Raw genomic sequence first — 13888 nt, 5'->3', positions numbered from 1 at the left:
TATGACAAATAGGTGCCCTCCAGTAGTTACTGTAGAAAGATATGTAAATCCCCCTGCTCCCTGCACGTGTAATATGATCGGAGCTTGGAAATATGGAGAGGGTAAAGTCACTGAAAACTCAAGCATAAGAAATGAATTGTCAATGTTATATACCTATGGATTTACAATAATTCTGGTTGATTTGAAGGGATGTGAAAGACGAATTTTCGTATGTTTTTTGTTTGTTTGTTTCTCCTTTTATTAGTTCCTAAAATGTTTCCACAGAAAATCAGGATATCAATGTGAAAATAATATTTAAAGATGTAACATATTTTGTTGTTTTTTCTTTTGAAGTTAAATTGACATTCTCACACTTTCTCAAGTCTTTAGCACAGCAGATTTGAAGGTATAACAAAGTTTAAGATGCCAAGTAGCAATTCACCTGCATGAGTCATATACAATGTAGTTAAACGCACAGCACGTTACAGACGGAGAAGTCTGTTGTGTCCCGGGGTCCGTGTTTGCCTTACTCTTAATTTGGTATTATTTACAGGCGTTATGAGTTTGATCACTGTTCGTTATCTTCACCACATTAAATTCCCCTGAAGAGCTACTCTGACCTACTTAGATATCCACATGAACGGCAATACGACTACAAAGTGGAGCGATTATTATATACATGCATTCCACAACCACGAGCTAAACAGAGATAGGCAATAACACGCCTCGTTTTGAATACACTTGTTTGATATAACACACCCATATATCATTTTTAAAGTGAAATGCTTTCTTTATGTAGTTCAGTTTTCTTCTTAATCTCATAGGCCATGATAGGGGATTTTGTGTTCAATAAAACGGAAGTACGTTCTCCGTTTTCATTCCAATGCAGAGTACAAATGAAAAGGTGAAGATAGTGATCACTCATAATTCATATAAAACAAATTAAGAGTAGAGCAAACGCGGACCCCTGCAGCATACCAGAAGGTGGAATCAAGTGCCTAGGAAAAGTAAGCATGCCCAAAAAAGCGCACATATTTTACTGTTAACTTCCAATTACAATTCATAAGTCTTCATACAATATACATAATTAATGTGTTGTCAAAACTTTGAATCAAGAACAGTCCTAAACGGAAAGCAGATATTCACAAATAACAGAATTTTTAATGACACCCTTCAATATCCACTGAATTTTTTATCACAATCTTTGAAGGTTCATAATTTGGAACAAATTTACATCTCGAGATGAAATGATGTCATTGGTGATTATCTCGATAGTGATTTACAATGTTGTCAGACGTAACTCTGAATTCAGTGGATATATTTTCACAATGCTTGACTGCCCAGTAAAAATGTGTGGCCACAGGTTCCATTTCATCGTAGAAGTCGTCGGACCGGATACGGCACTCTTTGTATCTTGATCCACTTGAAATAATCGTCAAGGCCTTTCAAGCACTCTTGAAGCCAAGATAAGGATAATTTCGATTGGATGTAACTCTGTGCTCTCTTTCTCTCATAAATTTTCTTATCATGATTATGCATGTTCAAAGATGTCCGTGTTGACTAAGTCATTACACATGTATATTTTCTGTGTACCGATTTTAAGCCTTACTTTGTGACATTGGCATAGTCAATTACTCTATACGATCTTTCCCTACGACTCTGGAATCTTAAGCCATTGTTTTTCCATTTATGCTATACGTCAGCTGTTATGTCCATTCCATTCAAGCTTTCATACAATCCAGCTTCTAGAATAACTATATAGAACAAATCTTTATATTCCTGTTGGACAAATGATTTATACATTTTGAAAAATGCATCTCATTTTCTACTGTGAGAATTTCAAGGTCTGATCCACTACATAATCTTTAATAATACGAGGGTAGCATCCCACTTCAAAGAAATGCATCTACGTCTAAATGTAGAAATGTTTTCCATTGTCGCCTTTGGTGCATGTAAATTTCAAAGAATGCACATGGCTTCCCTTCGTGACTCTTTTAAACTAAAGTAAAACATTTATATACAGTACTTACCATGTGGTGCTTCAAAATCCATGGATTGTCGATGGTAATAATGTCATAAAAACCCAAGCTGCACTTGACTCTTCTTTACTTTGATGTAAGTAAAGGTTATGTTTAGTGATTAGTCTCATAAATCCTATAAAAATACAAAATAAAGAGAAGGGAAACACGTACGGACCTCTGAACATACCAACGGTGGGATGAGGTGCATAAGAGGAGTAAGCATCCGCAGTTCATCGGTCATACCCCGCTTGAGCCATATATCTTGATTAGGTAAGGGGAGTAATCCATTGTCAAATTCGGTGTATAAAGAGCGGTCAAACAATTTGTATGAACAACAACAAAAAATGCTTTCATTATGTTGGTTTTATTTCCATGTCTTTTTAGCTTATTAACTTAAACTTCCCACACAGTCTGCAAATATGTGCATTATTTCGTGCTATTAAATCATCTCAAACTTAAAATTGATCGGACGTTTTCACTTGGTTTCTGACACCATGTTCAGTTTTTTTGAATGTGTATTATCCTGATGAAAGGCGAAGATAACAAACAGTGATCAATCTCGTAACTCCCATAAACAATACAGAATAGAGAGCTGGGCAAACACGGACCCCTGGATATACCAGAGTTGGGATCAGGTGCCTAGGAGGAGTAAGCATCCCCTGTCGACCGGTCACAACCGCCGTGAGCCCTATATCTTGATCTGGTAAACGGATAAAACTGAGAAATATCGATTTATTTTGCAAATTGATCACCATTATTGTATATACAATCTTACTCGTACATTTGTGTTTCATATAATGGACAGAACAGTTATGTCAAGTTTCGTGTCAGAAAACTTGATTTTATTAACTATTTACTTATGAAATATTTATTAAATATTAGGAACACTTGATGGCATACATGTAAATTCTGCAAGAGTTTAGTTGTGTAATGTGACATCCATTACACTAAAATTGACAGTGTGATTTACCCCATTATAAATTAAAAGGAATAGACCAGTAACATCATTGTGAAGATAAAATCTTCTCAAGGTAGGGAGGTATTCCTGTCTCCCGCCAAAGGTCAATGAATCTGTAAATCAGCATATCTCGCGGAATGGGCCATGAGAATCAATCTATATTTGACTTATGTAATAAATGTTTTGCTGTAGTAGGGAGTGTTGATGAAAAGTGAAGATAATGAACAGTGATCAATCTCATAAATCCTACAAGCAATACAAAATAGAGAGTTGGACAAGCACGGACCCCTGGACACACCAGAGGTGGGATCAGGTGCCTAGGAGGAGTAAGCATCCCCTGTCAACCGGTCACAATCACCGTGAGCCCTATATCTTGATCAGTTAAGCGGTTAATTTATGCTATTTTTCTAAGTCCAAGGGTCATAACTTAGTGAAAAATCAACAGACCGAAACCAAATTCTGTGTAGATTATCTTTTATTATGAATGTTTTGACTTTTCCTGAAAATGAAATTCAAGGACCACAAGAAATAACCAAACAAATATTAACAACCTTTTTTACCCCTCCATTCGGAATTTCCTCCAATTTGAAATAAATTATTCAATGTATCAATTTTAGTAATTTAAAGTTAGATCAAATTTTATGTGAAGGTGGCTATGATTACCGGAATATAAGCAGAAAAGACTTTAAGAAAACATTCCATATCCCACGGAATGAAGTGTAGGGAATGCCAAAAAGTGTTTCTGTAAACATGAGAAATCAACAAATGTGTAGGCCTACGGAACCAGTCTTACCTGACAGAAGAGAACTAATCTAATCTGACAGAAGAGAACCAATCTAACCGGACAGAAGAGAACCAATCTAACCGGACAGAAGAGAACCAATCTAACCGGACAGAAGAGAACTAATCTAATCTGACAGAAGAGAACCAATCTAACCGGACAGAAGAGAACTAATCTAATCTGACAGAAGAGAACCAGTCTAACCGGACAGAAGAGAACTAATCTAATCTGACAGAAGAGAACCAGTCTAACCGGACAGAAGAGAACTAATCTAATCTGACAGAAGAGAACTAATCTAACCGGACAGAAGAAAACCAATCTAACCGGACAGAAGAGAACCAATCTAACCGGACAGAAGAAATAGCTAGTTTTGATACCAAAAATACAAGTTCTTTTGGACAATTTGCGTTCTTCATAAGCATCTTGAATTGCGAGGAAATACGAAAATGCAACAAAAACGAAACACTATTTTGGATATAAACATTTAATTCAATTTTCCAGTTTCCACAACCAATATACCCTAAGGTGAGTTACAGATGAAAGGTCCAAGATAAGGAACAGTGATCAATCTCATAACTCTTATAAGCAATACAAAATAGAGAGTTGGGCAAACACGTACCCCTTGATATACCAGAGGTGGGATTAGGTGCCTACGAGATATAAAACTGTAATAAAGACATTTCTACCAAAGCTCTCCTACTTTTTGTCGCTTGAATCCTCTGCACCCCTTAATTCTACATTAATGGTCTCATTCTCCTCTTCATAATCAACCTCTGTCAATTTTGTTTTCTTTTGCAGATGTATATCCAGGGCGACATAGGAGATTATGGAAAGTGTACAAAGGGCAAATATGATGTATAATCTTGATCTTTCACACAAATAGTAGGCAAGACCAATGTTGACTGTGTTGCCTAATGCTTTCCATGTCGTGAAGCTGGCGAAAGAGGCGTCCGTATTTTCTGCGTACATGAATGACAATAATGCTGAAAGTGGAAAATAATTATGTATAATAACATGAAAAGGTGAAGATAACAAACAGTGATTATTCATGATATTCAACAGGATTTCAAATACTAGTATCCTTCATGAAAGGTGAAGATAACGAACAGTGATCAATCTCATAACTCCAATAAGCAATACGAAATAGAGAGTTAGGCAAACACGGACCCCTGGAAACACCAGAGGTGGGATCAGGTGCCTAAGAGGCGTAAGCATCTCTGTCCACCGGTAACGCTCGCCCTGAGCCCCATATCCTGATCAGGTATTTTTTTTATGTTGAATAGAAATATGTAGTAGGAATATGTGTACATAATACATATATATGAAAGTGAATTTAGGCTAAAAATAAATATTTCTATGCAAATGAGATGATTGAAATACATTATATCTATCAAAAGTAGCTTTTAAATATTCTGAGAATGTTCAAATGTTAGTGTAGATTTCATATTCTCAGTTCTGTGGCATGAAGTCACTTGACATCTGTGTTAAACATATCTCGCGTCATACGACTTGAGTACGAATTTTAAAAAAATCAATAAATAAATTCAATTTTATAGATCTATTTTTTTAAATTCACATTTGCATAAAGGGGACTGCAACGGACATTAACTCGCATGCGTAGTAGACAATGTACATTCTGATCTGATGTAACACACAGTATACTATGTACATGTGTAGGATATATGTAATTTATAACATACATACATACATGTGTAGGATATATGTAACTTATAACATACATACGTACATGTGTAGGATATATGTAACTTATAACATACATATATGTAACTTATAACATACATACGTACATATATAGGATATATGTAACTTATAACATACATATGTACATGTGTATGATATATGTAACTTATAACATACATATGTACATGTGTAGGATATATGTAACTTATAATATACATATATGTAACTTATAACATACATACGTACATGTGTAGGATATATGTAACTTATAACATACATACGTACATGTGTAGGATATATGTAACTTATAACATACATACATACATGTGTAGGATATATGTAACTTATAACATACATACGTACATGTGTAGGATATATGTAACTTATAACATACAAAGGTACATGTGTAGGATATATGTAACTTATAACATTCATACATACATTGTAAGATATATGTAACTTATAACATACATACATACATGTGTAGGATATATGTAACTTATAACATACATACGTACATGTGTAGGATATATGTTACTTATAACATACATACGTACATGTGTAGGATATATGTAACTTATAACATACATACGTACATGTGTAGGATATATGTAACTTATAACATACATACGTACATGTGTAGGATATATGTAGCTTATAACATACATACGTACATGTATAGGATATATGTAACTTATAACATACATATATGTAACTTATAACATACATATATGTAACTTATAACATACATATGTACATGTGTAGGATATATGTAACTTATAACATACATGTGTAGGATATATGTAGCTTATAACATACATACGTACATGTGTAGGATATATGTAACTTATAACATACATATATGTAACTTATAACATACATATATGTAACTTATAACATACATACGTACATGTGTAGGATATATGTAACTTATAACATACATGTGTAGGATATATGTAACTTATAACATACATACGTACATGTGTAGGATATATGTAACTTATAACATACATACGTACATGTATAGGATATATGTAACTTATAACATACATATATGTAACTTATAACATACATATATGTAACTTATAACATACATATGTACATGTGTATGATATATGTAACTTATAACATACATACGTACATGTGTAGGATATATGTAACTTATAACATACATACGTACATGTGTATGATATATGTAACTTATAACATACATGTATAGGATATATGTAACTTATAACATACATACGTACATGTGTAGGATATATGTAACTTATAACATACATACGTACATGTATAGGATATATGTAACTTATAACATACATATATGTAACTTATAACATACATACATACATGTGTAGGATATATGTACCTTATAACATACATACATACATGTGTAGGATATATGTAACTTATAACATACATACGTACATGTGTAGGATATATGTAACTTATAACATACATACGTACATGTGTAGGATATATGTAACTTATAACATACATACATACATGTGTAGGATATATGTAACTTATAACATACATACATACATGTGTAGGATATATGTAACTTATAACATACATACAGGGTGATCCAAAACATATGTTACACTTTTAAACTGTTATAAAATTTTAATACCTTAAGTTACAATTATGAAATTTACAACATATATCAAAAAGGATTTAAATTTTTTGTCAATGCATACATTTGTCACAGCTTCCTTGTTAATCAACAAAAACTTTCTTCGGAATAATATATGTCATTTTACAACATATGTTCCAAATGACGTCCCTTTGTCTTTAACATTATTTGAACACGATTTCTGAAGTTTTTTACCACAGCTTTACATGTATCAACAGGGATTGATCTTATTTCTCGTGTAATTGCTGTTTTTAAGTCTTTTGTTGTTTGTGGGGAAGGAGAGTACACTCTGTGTTTTAGATAACCCCGCAAGAAGAAATCAAGGGGGTTCAGATCGGGGGAGTGCGGTGGCCAAACATTTGCAGTACGATAAGAAATGTATTGATCACCAAACGTGTTGTCAAGCCACTGAAGAACATAACCTGCAGTGTGTGGCGTAGCACCGTCCTGTTGAAACCACACATTATCGAAATTTATAACTTTTCGTCTAAGAGCTGGTAGAAATTTTGATTTTATTAACTTTAAGTATCGTTCAGAATTTACCGTCACTGCATCGCCTTCGGTGTCTTCGAAGAAAAAGGGCCAATTATTCCGCTTGAATTTAATGCAGCCCATACAGTAACTTTCTCACAGTGAAGAGGTTTTTCCACATAAAAATTGGGTTTCGCCGAACCCCAGAATCTAAAATTCTGTTTATTGACAACATTATTAAGATGGAAGTGGGCCTCATCGGAAAACCATATGGCATCTGTAAAATTTTCAGAGTCGGCTCTACTTAAAATGCAATGGGCAAACTCTAAAGGACTTCTAATGTCTGTCTCTTTTAAATGCTGCATCACACTTATCTTGTATGGAATCAATTTTAAATCAAATTTGAGCATTCTATGAATACTAGATTTGCTAACGGTGTCATTCAGTTCATGCAATACCCGTCCAACTGATTTTGTGGAGTTTCAGTAATAACTCTATCAATGGCATCAATGTTCTCTTTGGTACGGGCACTCCTTGGTCTCCAATACCAGAATTGCGTCTTGTGTCATTTGTGGTGCCTTTAAATTCAAACTTCCTCACAAGTCTGTAAATTAGCATTCTGTTGAGCACTTTTATTCCAGGATGTTGTTTTCTCATGGTTCTAATGACTAAAGTAGCAGATTTACACTCATAGTAAAGTTTGACAATTTCTGCCAGCTGTTCACATGAAGGTTCCATCTTGAAAATGGGATGACGTCATAATTAACTGACTATTTAACAGAATTTCCCGAAATTTTGTCAAATAAAATTTATATTTTAAAATACACTAGATGTTGACAAAATATCTTTGTAATTGCTTTTGTTTTGATAACGTTATAGTTGATTAAAAGTGTAACGCATGTTTTGGGACACCCTGTATGTACATGTGTAGGATATATGTAACTTATAACATACATAAGTACATGTGTAGGATATATGTGTATAAAGCATCGTTTAATCAGCATTCAAGAAAAGGTGAAGATATCGAACAGTGATCAATCTCATAACTCCTATAATAATAAGGAATAGATGAAGATATCGAACAGTGATCAATCTCATAACTCCTATAATAATAAGGAATAGGTGAAGATAGCGAACAGTGATCAATCTCATAACTCCTATAATGATAAGGAATGGGTGAAGATATCGAACAGTGATCAATTTCATAACTCCTATAATAATAAGGAATAGGTGAAGATATCGAACAGTGATCAATCTCATAACTCAGTGTGCCAACAACATCCTAACACTCGGTATGAAAGACGTCAGACAGAATGTGACCTAATGATAGGTTATATTGGCAAACTAGATCGTTATAACGACCATAGAATTTGCGAAATGCTGACTTTAAAGAAGACTGTTGACACCTCTGCACCATCAACTACTTTGTCAGTAGACTGCCTCGATTTAAAAACTGGTTTTAGGCAAAACAAGCTCTTGCGTATCGAATCACTTGAGATATGTACACACCATATGCAAATGTGGATGGAATATTGCTTTATAAAGATGGAAAGTTTACAACTGAGAAGCTGAAACCATCGCGTTTGTCAAAAAGTTGAGGTGTTACTTTGCCGTTAATATCTATTGTAAATGAAATATCTAAGTATGAAGCAGAGTGGACAACTCTGTGGTGTCTTTTATTTCGAGTTCACATGGATATAGCGAATCGACATATGAATGAAAATTGTTATTTTTAATAGAAAGATGAAGATAACAAACAGTGATCGATAAAATAGGTAAAACGTCGTCGATATATCTAGATGTTAGATTTCGAATTGAAAACCACGGGAAGATATTTTGTCTTCTCATAAAGAAGATTTTTAAAAAATAAATTCTGCTTTATAAGAATATAAAAACAGGTCAGCTATCAAAGGAGCAGAATTCATGCCCATGGGAATTCCAAAAGACTATTGGAAGGCCTTATCATCAAAGTCTACGAAGATATTGTCAATGAGGAATTCCAGCATATTCTTTATTTGAGTACTTGTGCGTGAAATCAGAGTGTTGGTAAACAAAGTAATTTTTTGGATGACTGATCACTAAAAGCTTAGTTTAATTTGCTTTCAAGAAAGTCATCAAAACATTTAATACAACAGTCAGCCTACTGTTAAATTAAAATACTGCATCTTATGTGAAGTGCAAAGAGTCACTGATGAAATGAAAACTATACCGGTACATCATACTCCTTCTACTTACCAACTAGAAGTGTGCAGACCCCCCCCCCCCCCTTCCAACAGTCAAATAGTCACTGATGAAATGAAAACTATACCGGTACATCATACTCCTACTTACCAACTAGAAGTGTGCAGAACCCCCCTTCCAACAGTCCATGCAAGGCAATGATTGCAAATAGGCACTGATGAAATGAAAACTATACCGGTACATCATCCTCCTACTTACCAACTAGAAGTGTGCAGAACCTCCCTTCCAACAGTCCATGCAAGGCAATGATTGCAAATAGTCACTGATGAAATGAAAACTATACCGGTACATCAAACTCCTACTTACCAACTAGAAGTGTGCAGAACCCCCCTTCCAGCAGTCCATGCAAGGCAATGATTGCAAATAGTCACTGATGAAATGAAAACGATACCGGTACATCATACTCCTACTTACCAACTAGAAGTGTGCAGAACTCCCCTTCCAGCAGTCCATGCAAGGCAATGATTGCAAATAGTCACTGATGAAATGAAAACTATACCGGTACATCATACTCCTACTTACCAACTAGAAGTGTGCAGAACCCCCCTTCCAACAGTCCATGCACGGCGATGATCCCTATTATTTGTGGTAGTCCATCATCAGTAGTCGTCCATACCAAGAAACCAACGTGCACAGCGGTGATACCAATAATTAGAGACGCCATTACGTACTTTCTGCCGATACGATTGGCCAGTCTTGGAAGAAGGAAGGACGAAATCCCATTCATAACTCCATTCAAGGCCATGAAAAATCCGACAAACTCTACACCAAAGGGGCAGCTGATATAGGCCTAAGAATAAAGCACTGAATGTGAGTTTGTTTTTGTTTTACCTTCGACAATATTTCCCTCAATTTCAGACATGTAGATTTCGGTCTAAAAGAATATTTTTGATATACACTGATATACGATGGAATATACACCATACCACCAGCTGATATAGGTGTGAACACCTTTTGCATTGTACCTATACTACATTCCAGAACATTTTTAAAAACGCTTCTCAAGGATACATTGCAGGATCCAGGAAACGTTCTACCAAATCCCTATATGTTTTCCTCATTAACTATATATAACTGCTATAAATGAGAAAGTTGAGCTGATTGTTCCACAGTATAGAAGTGATCTAAATCAAATGTGAATTCTCAAGAAATTCCAAAGAACTAAAAAATCAATAAACTTTCCTAAAACATTATTTTGTACCATCTCACAATAAATTAAAGACTAGGATTTTTTGACATCATAGGCAGCCGCTTCCTCAATAAAAATGAAACTCATAGCTTGTGATCAGTCATCCACAAATTATTCTGATAAAGGCCAAATGATTTGCGAATTGCTGATTTTAAACGAGACTGTTGAAACCCCTGTAACATCAATTTGTTTCTCAGTAGTCTGTCTAGATTTAAAAACTGGTTATATGCAGAACAAGCTCTTACGTATCGAATCAGTTGAGAGACATAAACACCATATGCAGGTGATAATGGAATAGTGCTGCATAAATATGGGAAGTTGACGATGGAGAAGCTGAAATCATCCCTCCTCAATGAATATTTGATCAATCTTAAAATCTAGAAGATTAAAACTTCCTGCCATGGAAATAATTTACCATTCATGTATAACATCTAACAATTTGAGCATTTGATGATTGCCTAGAATACATGTTTCAATTCTTCTATATAGGAGAGAATTTCGGCTCCTCACATCATATATCAAATACAAATAAAAATGCACCAAGAAATGTAAATGTTTAGCTGATCCATTAATAAAATTAAATGATGTACCTTGGGGATATCAATCCAACTGAAGGACTCCACAAATGAGAACAACACAACAGATGGGATAAAAAGGATCATCGCTACATCTGTGTTCAACCGAAGACATGAACAGGAAGAAGAGAGCATTTTTCTACAGACACTCTTCTGTGATGACGTCACAGTAATTGGAAGTGGTGGTAATAAGAAAATGCACAGGAAGAGACCGATGATACTTAAAGTTGTGAATGCAGCCATGAGTATCTTAACGGTCAATGGATCTGGTTCTTCGAGTGATACCTGTGCCATTGACATTTCTGGACATAAATCCGCTCCACACGTAATTATCTCTCCAGTCTCGGAAGAATTAGTAGTGGTTTCATTGTAATGGCTTTGCATCAAAATAATAGAAGAAAGAGAGTTTCCAAGTATTCTAGGAAATGCGTAACTGAAGTAAAATATACCATGGAATTTTCCAAATATTTCCTTCACTGGAACGTTTTTGGTTTGAGAGAATGATATTGCACACTGAGATATATACATCCCTTGTGAGGTCCATAATGCACCGGAAGTTAATCCAACAAAAGCAGAGGCTGATAATAGCGTCCAGAACACTGGGTAGAGATTACTAGCTGCATACACCACATGAGATACACAACATATGATTAAACAACCCTTAGCCGTCAGAACCCGGATGAATGACGGGGCAAAAAATGAGGATAACACAAAACATCCATAAACAACCGAAAGAGAAATCACTCCTCGTCCTGACTCGTTGTTAAGGGTACTCTGCAAGTTTTGCATGCCATCAAACCCACTGAAAACAACCACAAAAATAATCGATAATATTATAACAGTTCGTTTCTCTTTTCCAGACAGATTATTTTCACTAGCGAAACAGTTTGGAGAACACATGTCGTATAAAGGTATCTAGGTGAATAATGTTTGTTATCAGGTTAACCTTATCAGTTGGACTACATGTACGTGCGTTTGCAGCATGCAATCGGTAAACCTGAACATACATGTTGGTGGATCTACTGGAGTGGAACGTTTGTAAAACAGAGAGCGAACATAAATATTTTTCACTTGTAAGAAACGGATTAATGAAATGATAAAGATAATGAACAGTGATCAATCTCATAATCCCTATAAAGAATTAAGAGTAGGGGAACCACGGACACCTGGACATACCAGAGGTGGGATCAGGTGCCTAGGAGGAGTAAGCATCCCCTGTCGACAAAAAACACCCGCCATGAACCTTATATCTTGATCATGTAAACGGAGTTATCCGTAGTCAAAGTCAGTGTGCCAAGAACGGCATAATAAATGGTATTAAACAATTCAGATAGCATTTGACTCACGTGACATGTTGTATTAGTAAATAATTTAGATCGTTAAAATGTAATTTGCAAAATGTTGACCTTAACTGAGACTGTTAAAGCTCTTGTAACATCAACGTATTTTCAAGCAGCCTGCCTCGATTTCAAAACATATTATACGCAGAACATGCTCTTGTGTATCGATTGAATGGAGATACATAAACACCATTGCAAATGAAAATGAATAGGTGATATTGACAATGGGGAAAGCTGTCTTCATCCCGTTAGTCATCAAGATGAGTTATCTGTTTATCGTTAACATCTAATAATGTCCAGTAAGTATGTAGCAGATGAGGAAGACTCCGTGGCGTGCGTTGAGTTCACTGGGATATATCGAATCGATATATCATTGAACGTGAGTATTGATATCCCGATTGCCATAAAGTTAAGTTATTTGAGTACTACATTATAGAGATATGTCGACAATTGAATGTTCGAGGGATCCCAGAATTTCGGAACTTTTATATTCTCTCTAAGAACAAGTGAAGTGACCATAATTCAGTTTCATGGTATAACAATTATAGATAATTCTATTTTAGACCAAGAAAAGGTCCCCGATTTAATTGAATATCATAGCAGCTATAAATCTTCTTTCTTTCAAAAGAGTGTTTGTCTTGTTTCATACCGATTGTTGGGCCGTTCTTGACACACTGATTTTGACTACGGATAACTCCGTTTACCTGATATAGGACTCACGTTGGCGGTTCGACAGGGACTGCTTACTCCTCCCAGGCACTTAATCTCTGGTGTGTCGAGGGGTCCGTGTTTGCCCAACTGTCTATTTTTTTTATTGCTTATAGGAGGTATGAGATTGATGACTGTTCGTTATCTACACCTTTCATAAACAAACATCGTATCACGTGGGGAAATCCCTCACTTAACTATTACGTCATCATACACCTTGCATAGAACTATTATTATCCGCTAGATTTTCAGTTGTTTATCATCTCGTCACAGGTGAAAGATGCACTC

The 13888-nt window shown here is 35.2% G+C and overlaps 1 protein-coding gene across 1 annotated transcript; it reads right to left on the bottom strand.

The window, feature by feature from the left end:
* Window positions 1–4207: 4207 nt before the first annotated feature.
* On the bottom strand, window positions 4208–12628 carry LOC125646749 (protein unc-93 homolog A-like). Its single transcript, XM_056141715.1, has 3 exons — window positions 11568–12628; window positions 10311–10578; window positions 4208–4722 (listed from the first exon to the last, which is right to left on the bottom strand). The coding sequence occupies exons 1-3, from the start codon at window positions 12450–12452 to the stop codon at window positions 4436–4438; spliced, it is 1440 nt and encodes a 479-aa protein (XP_055997690.1). The 5' UTR covers window positions 12453–12628; the 3' UTR covers window positions 4208–4435.
* Window positions 12629–13888: the final 1260 nt, after the last annotated feature.

This window comes from Ostrea edulis, chromosome 6, assembly GCF_947568905.1.
Source record: "Ostrea edulis chromosome 6, xbOstEdul1.1, whole genome shotgun sequence".
NCBI lineage: Eukaryota > Metazoa > Mollusca > Bivalvia > Ostreida > Ostreidae > Ostrea > Ostrea edulis.
The sequence above is the reverse complement of the archived record's forward strand: the minus strand, read 5'-3'. Positions and strand labels throughout refer to the sequence as shown.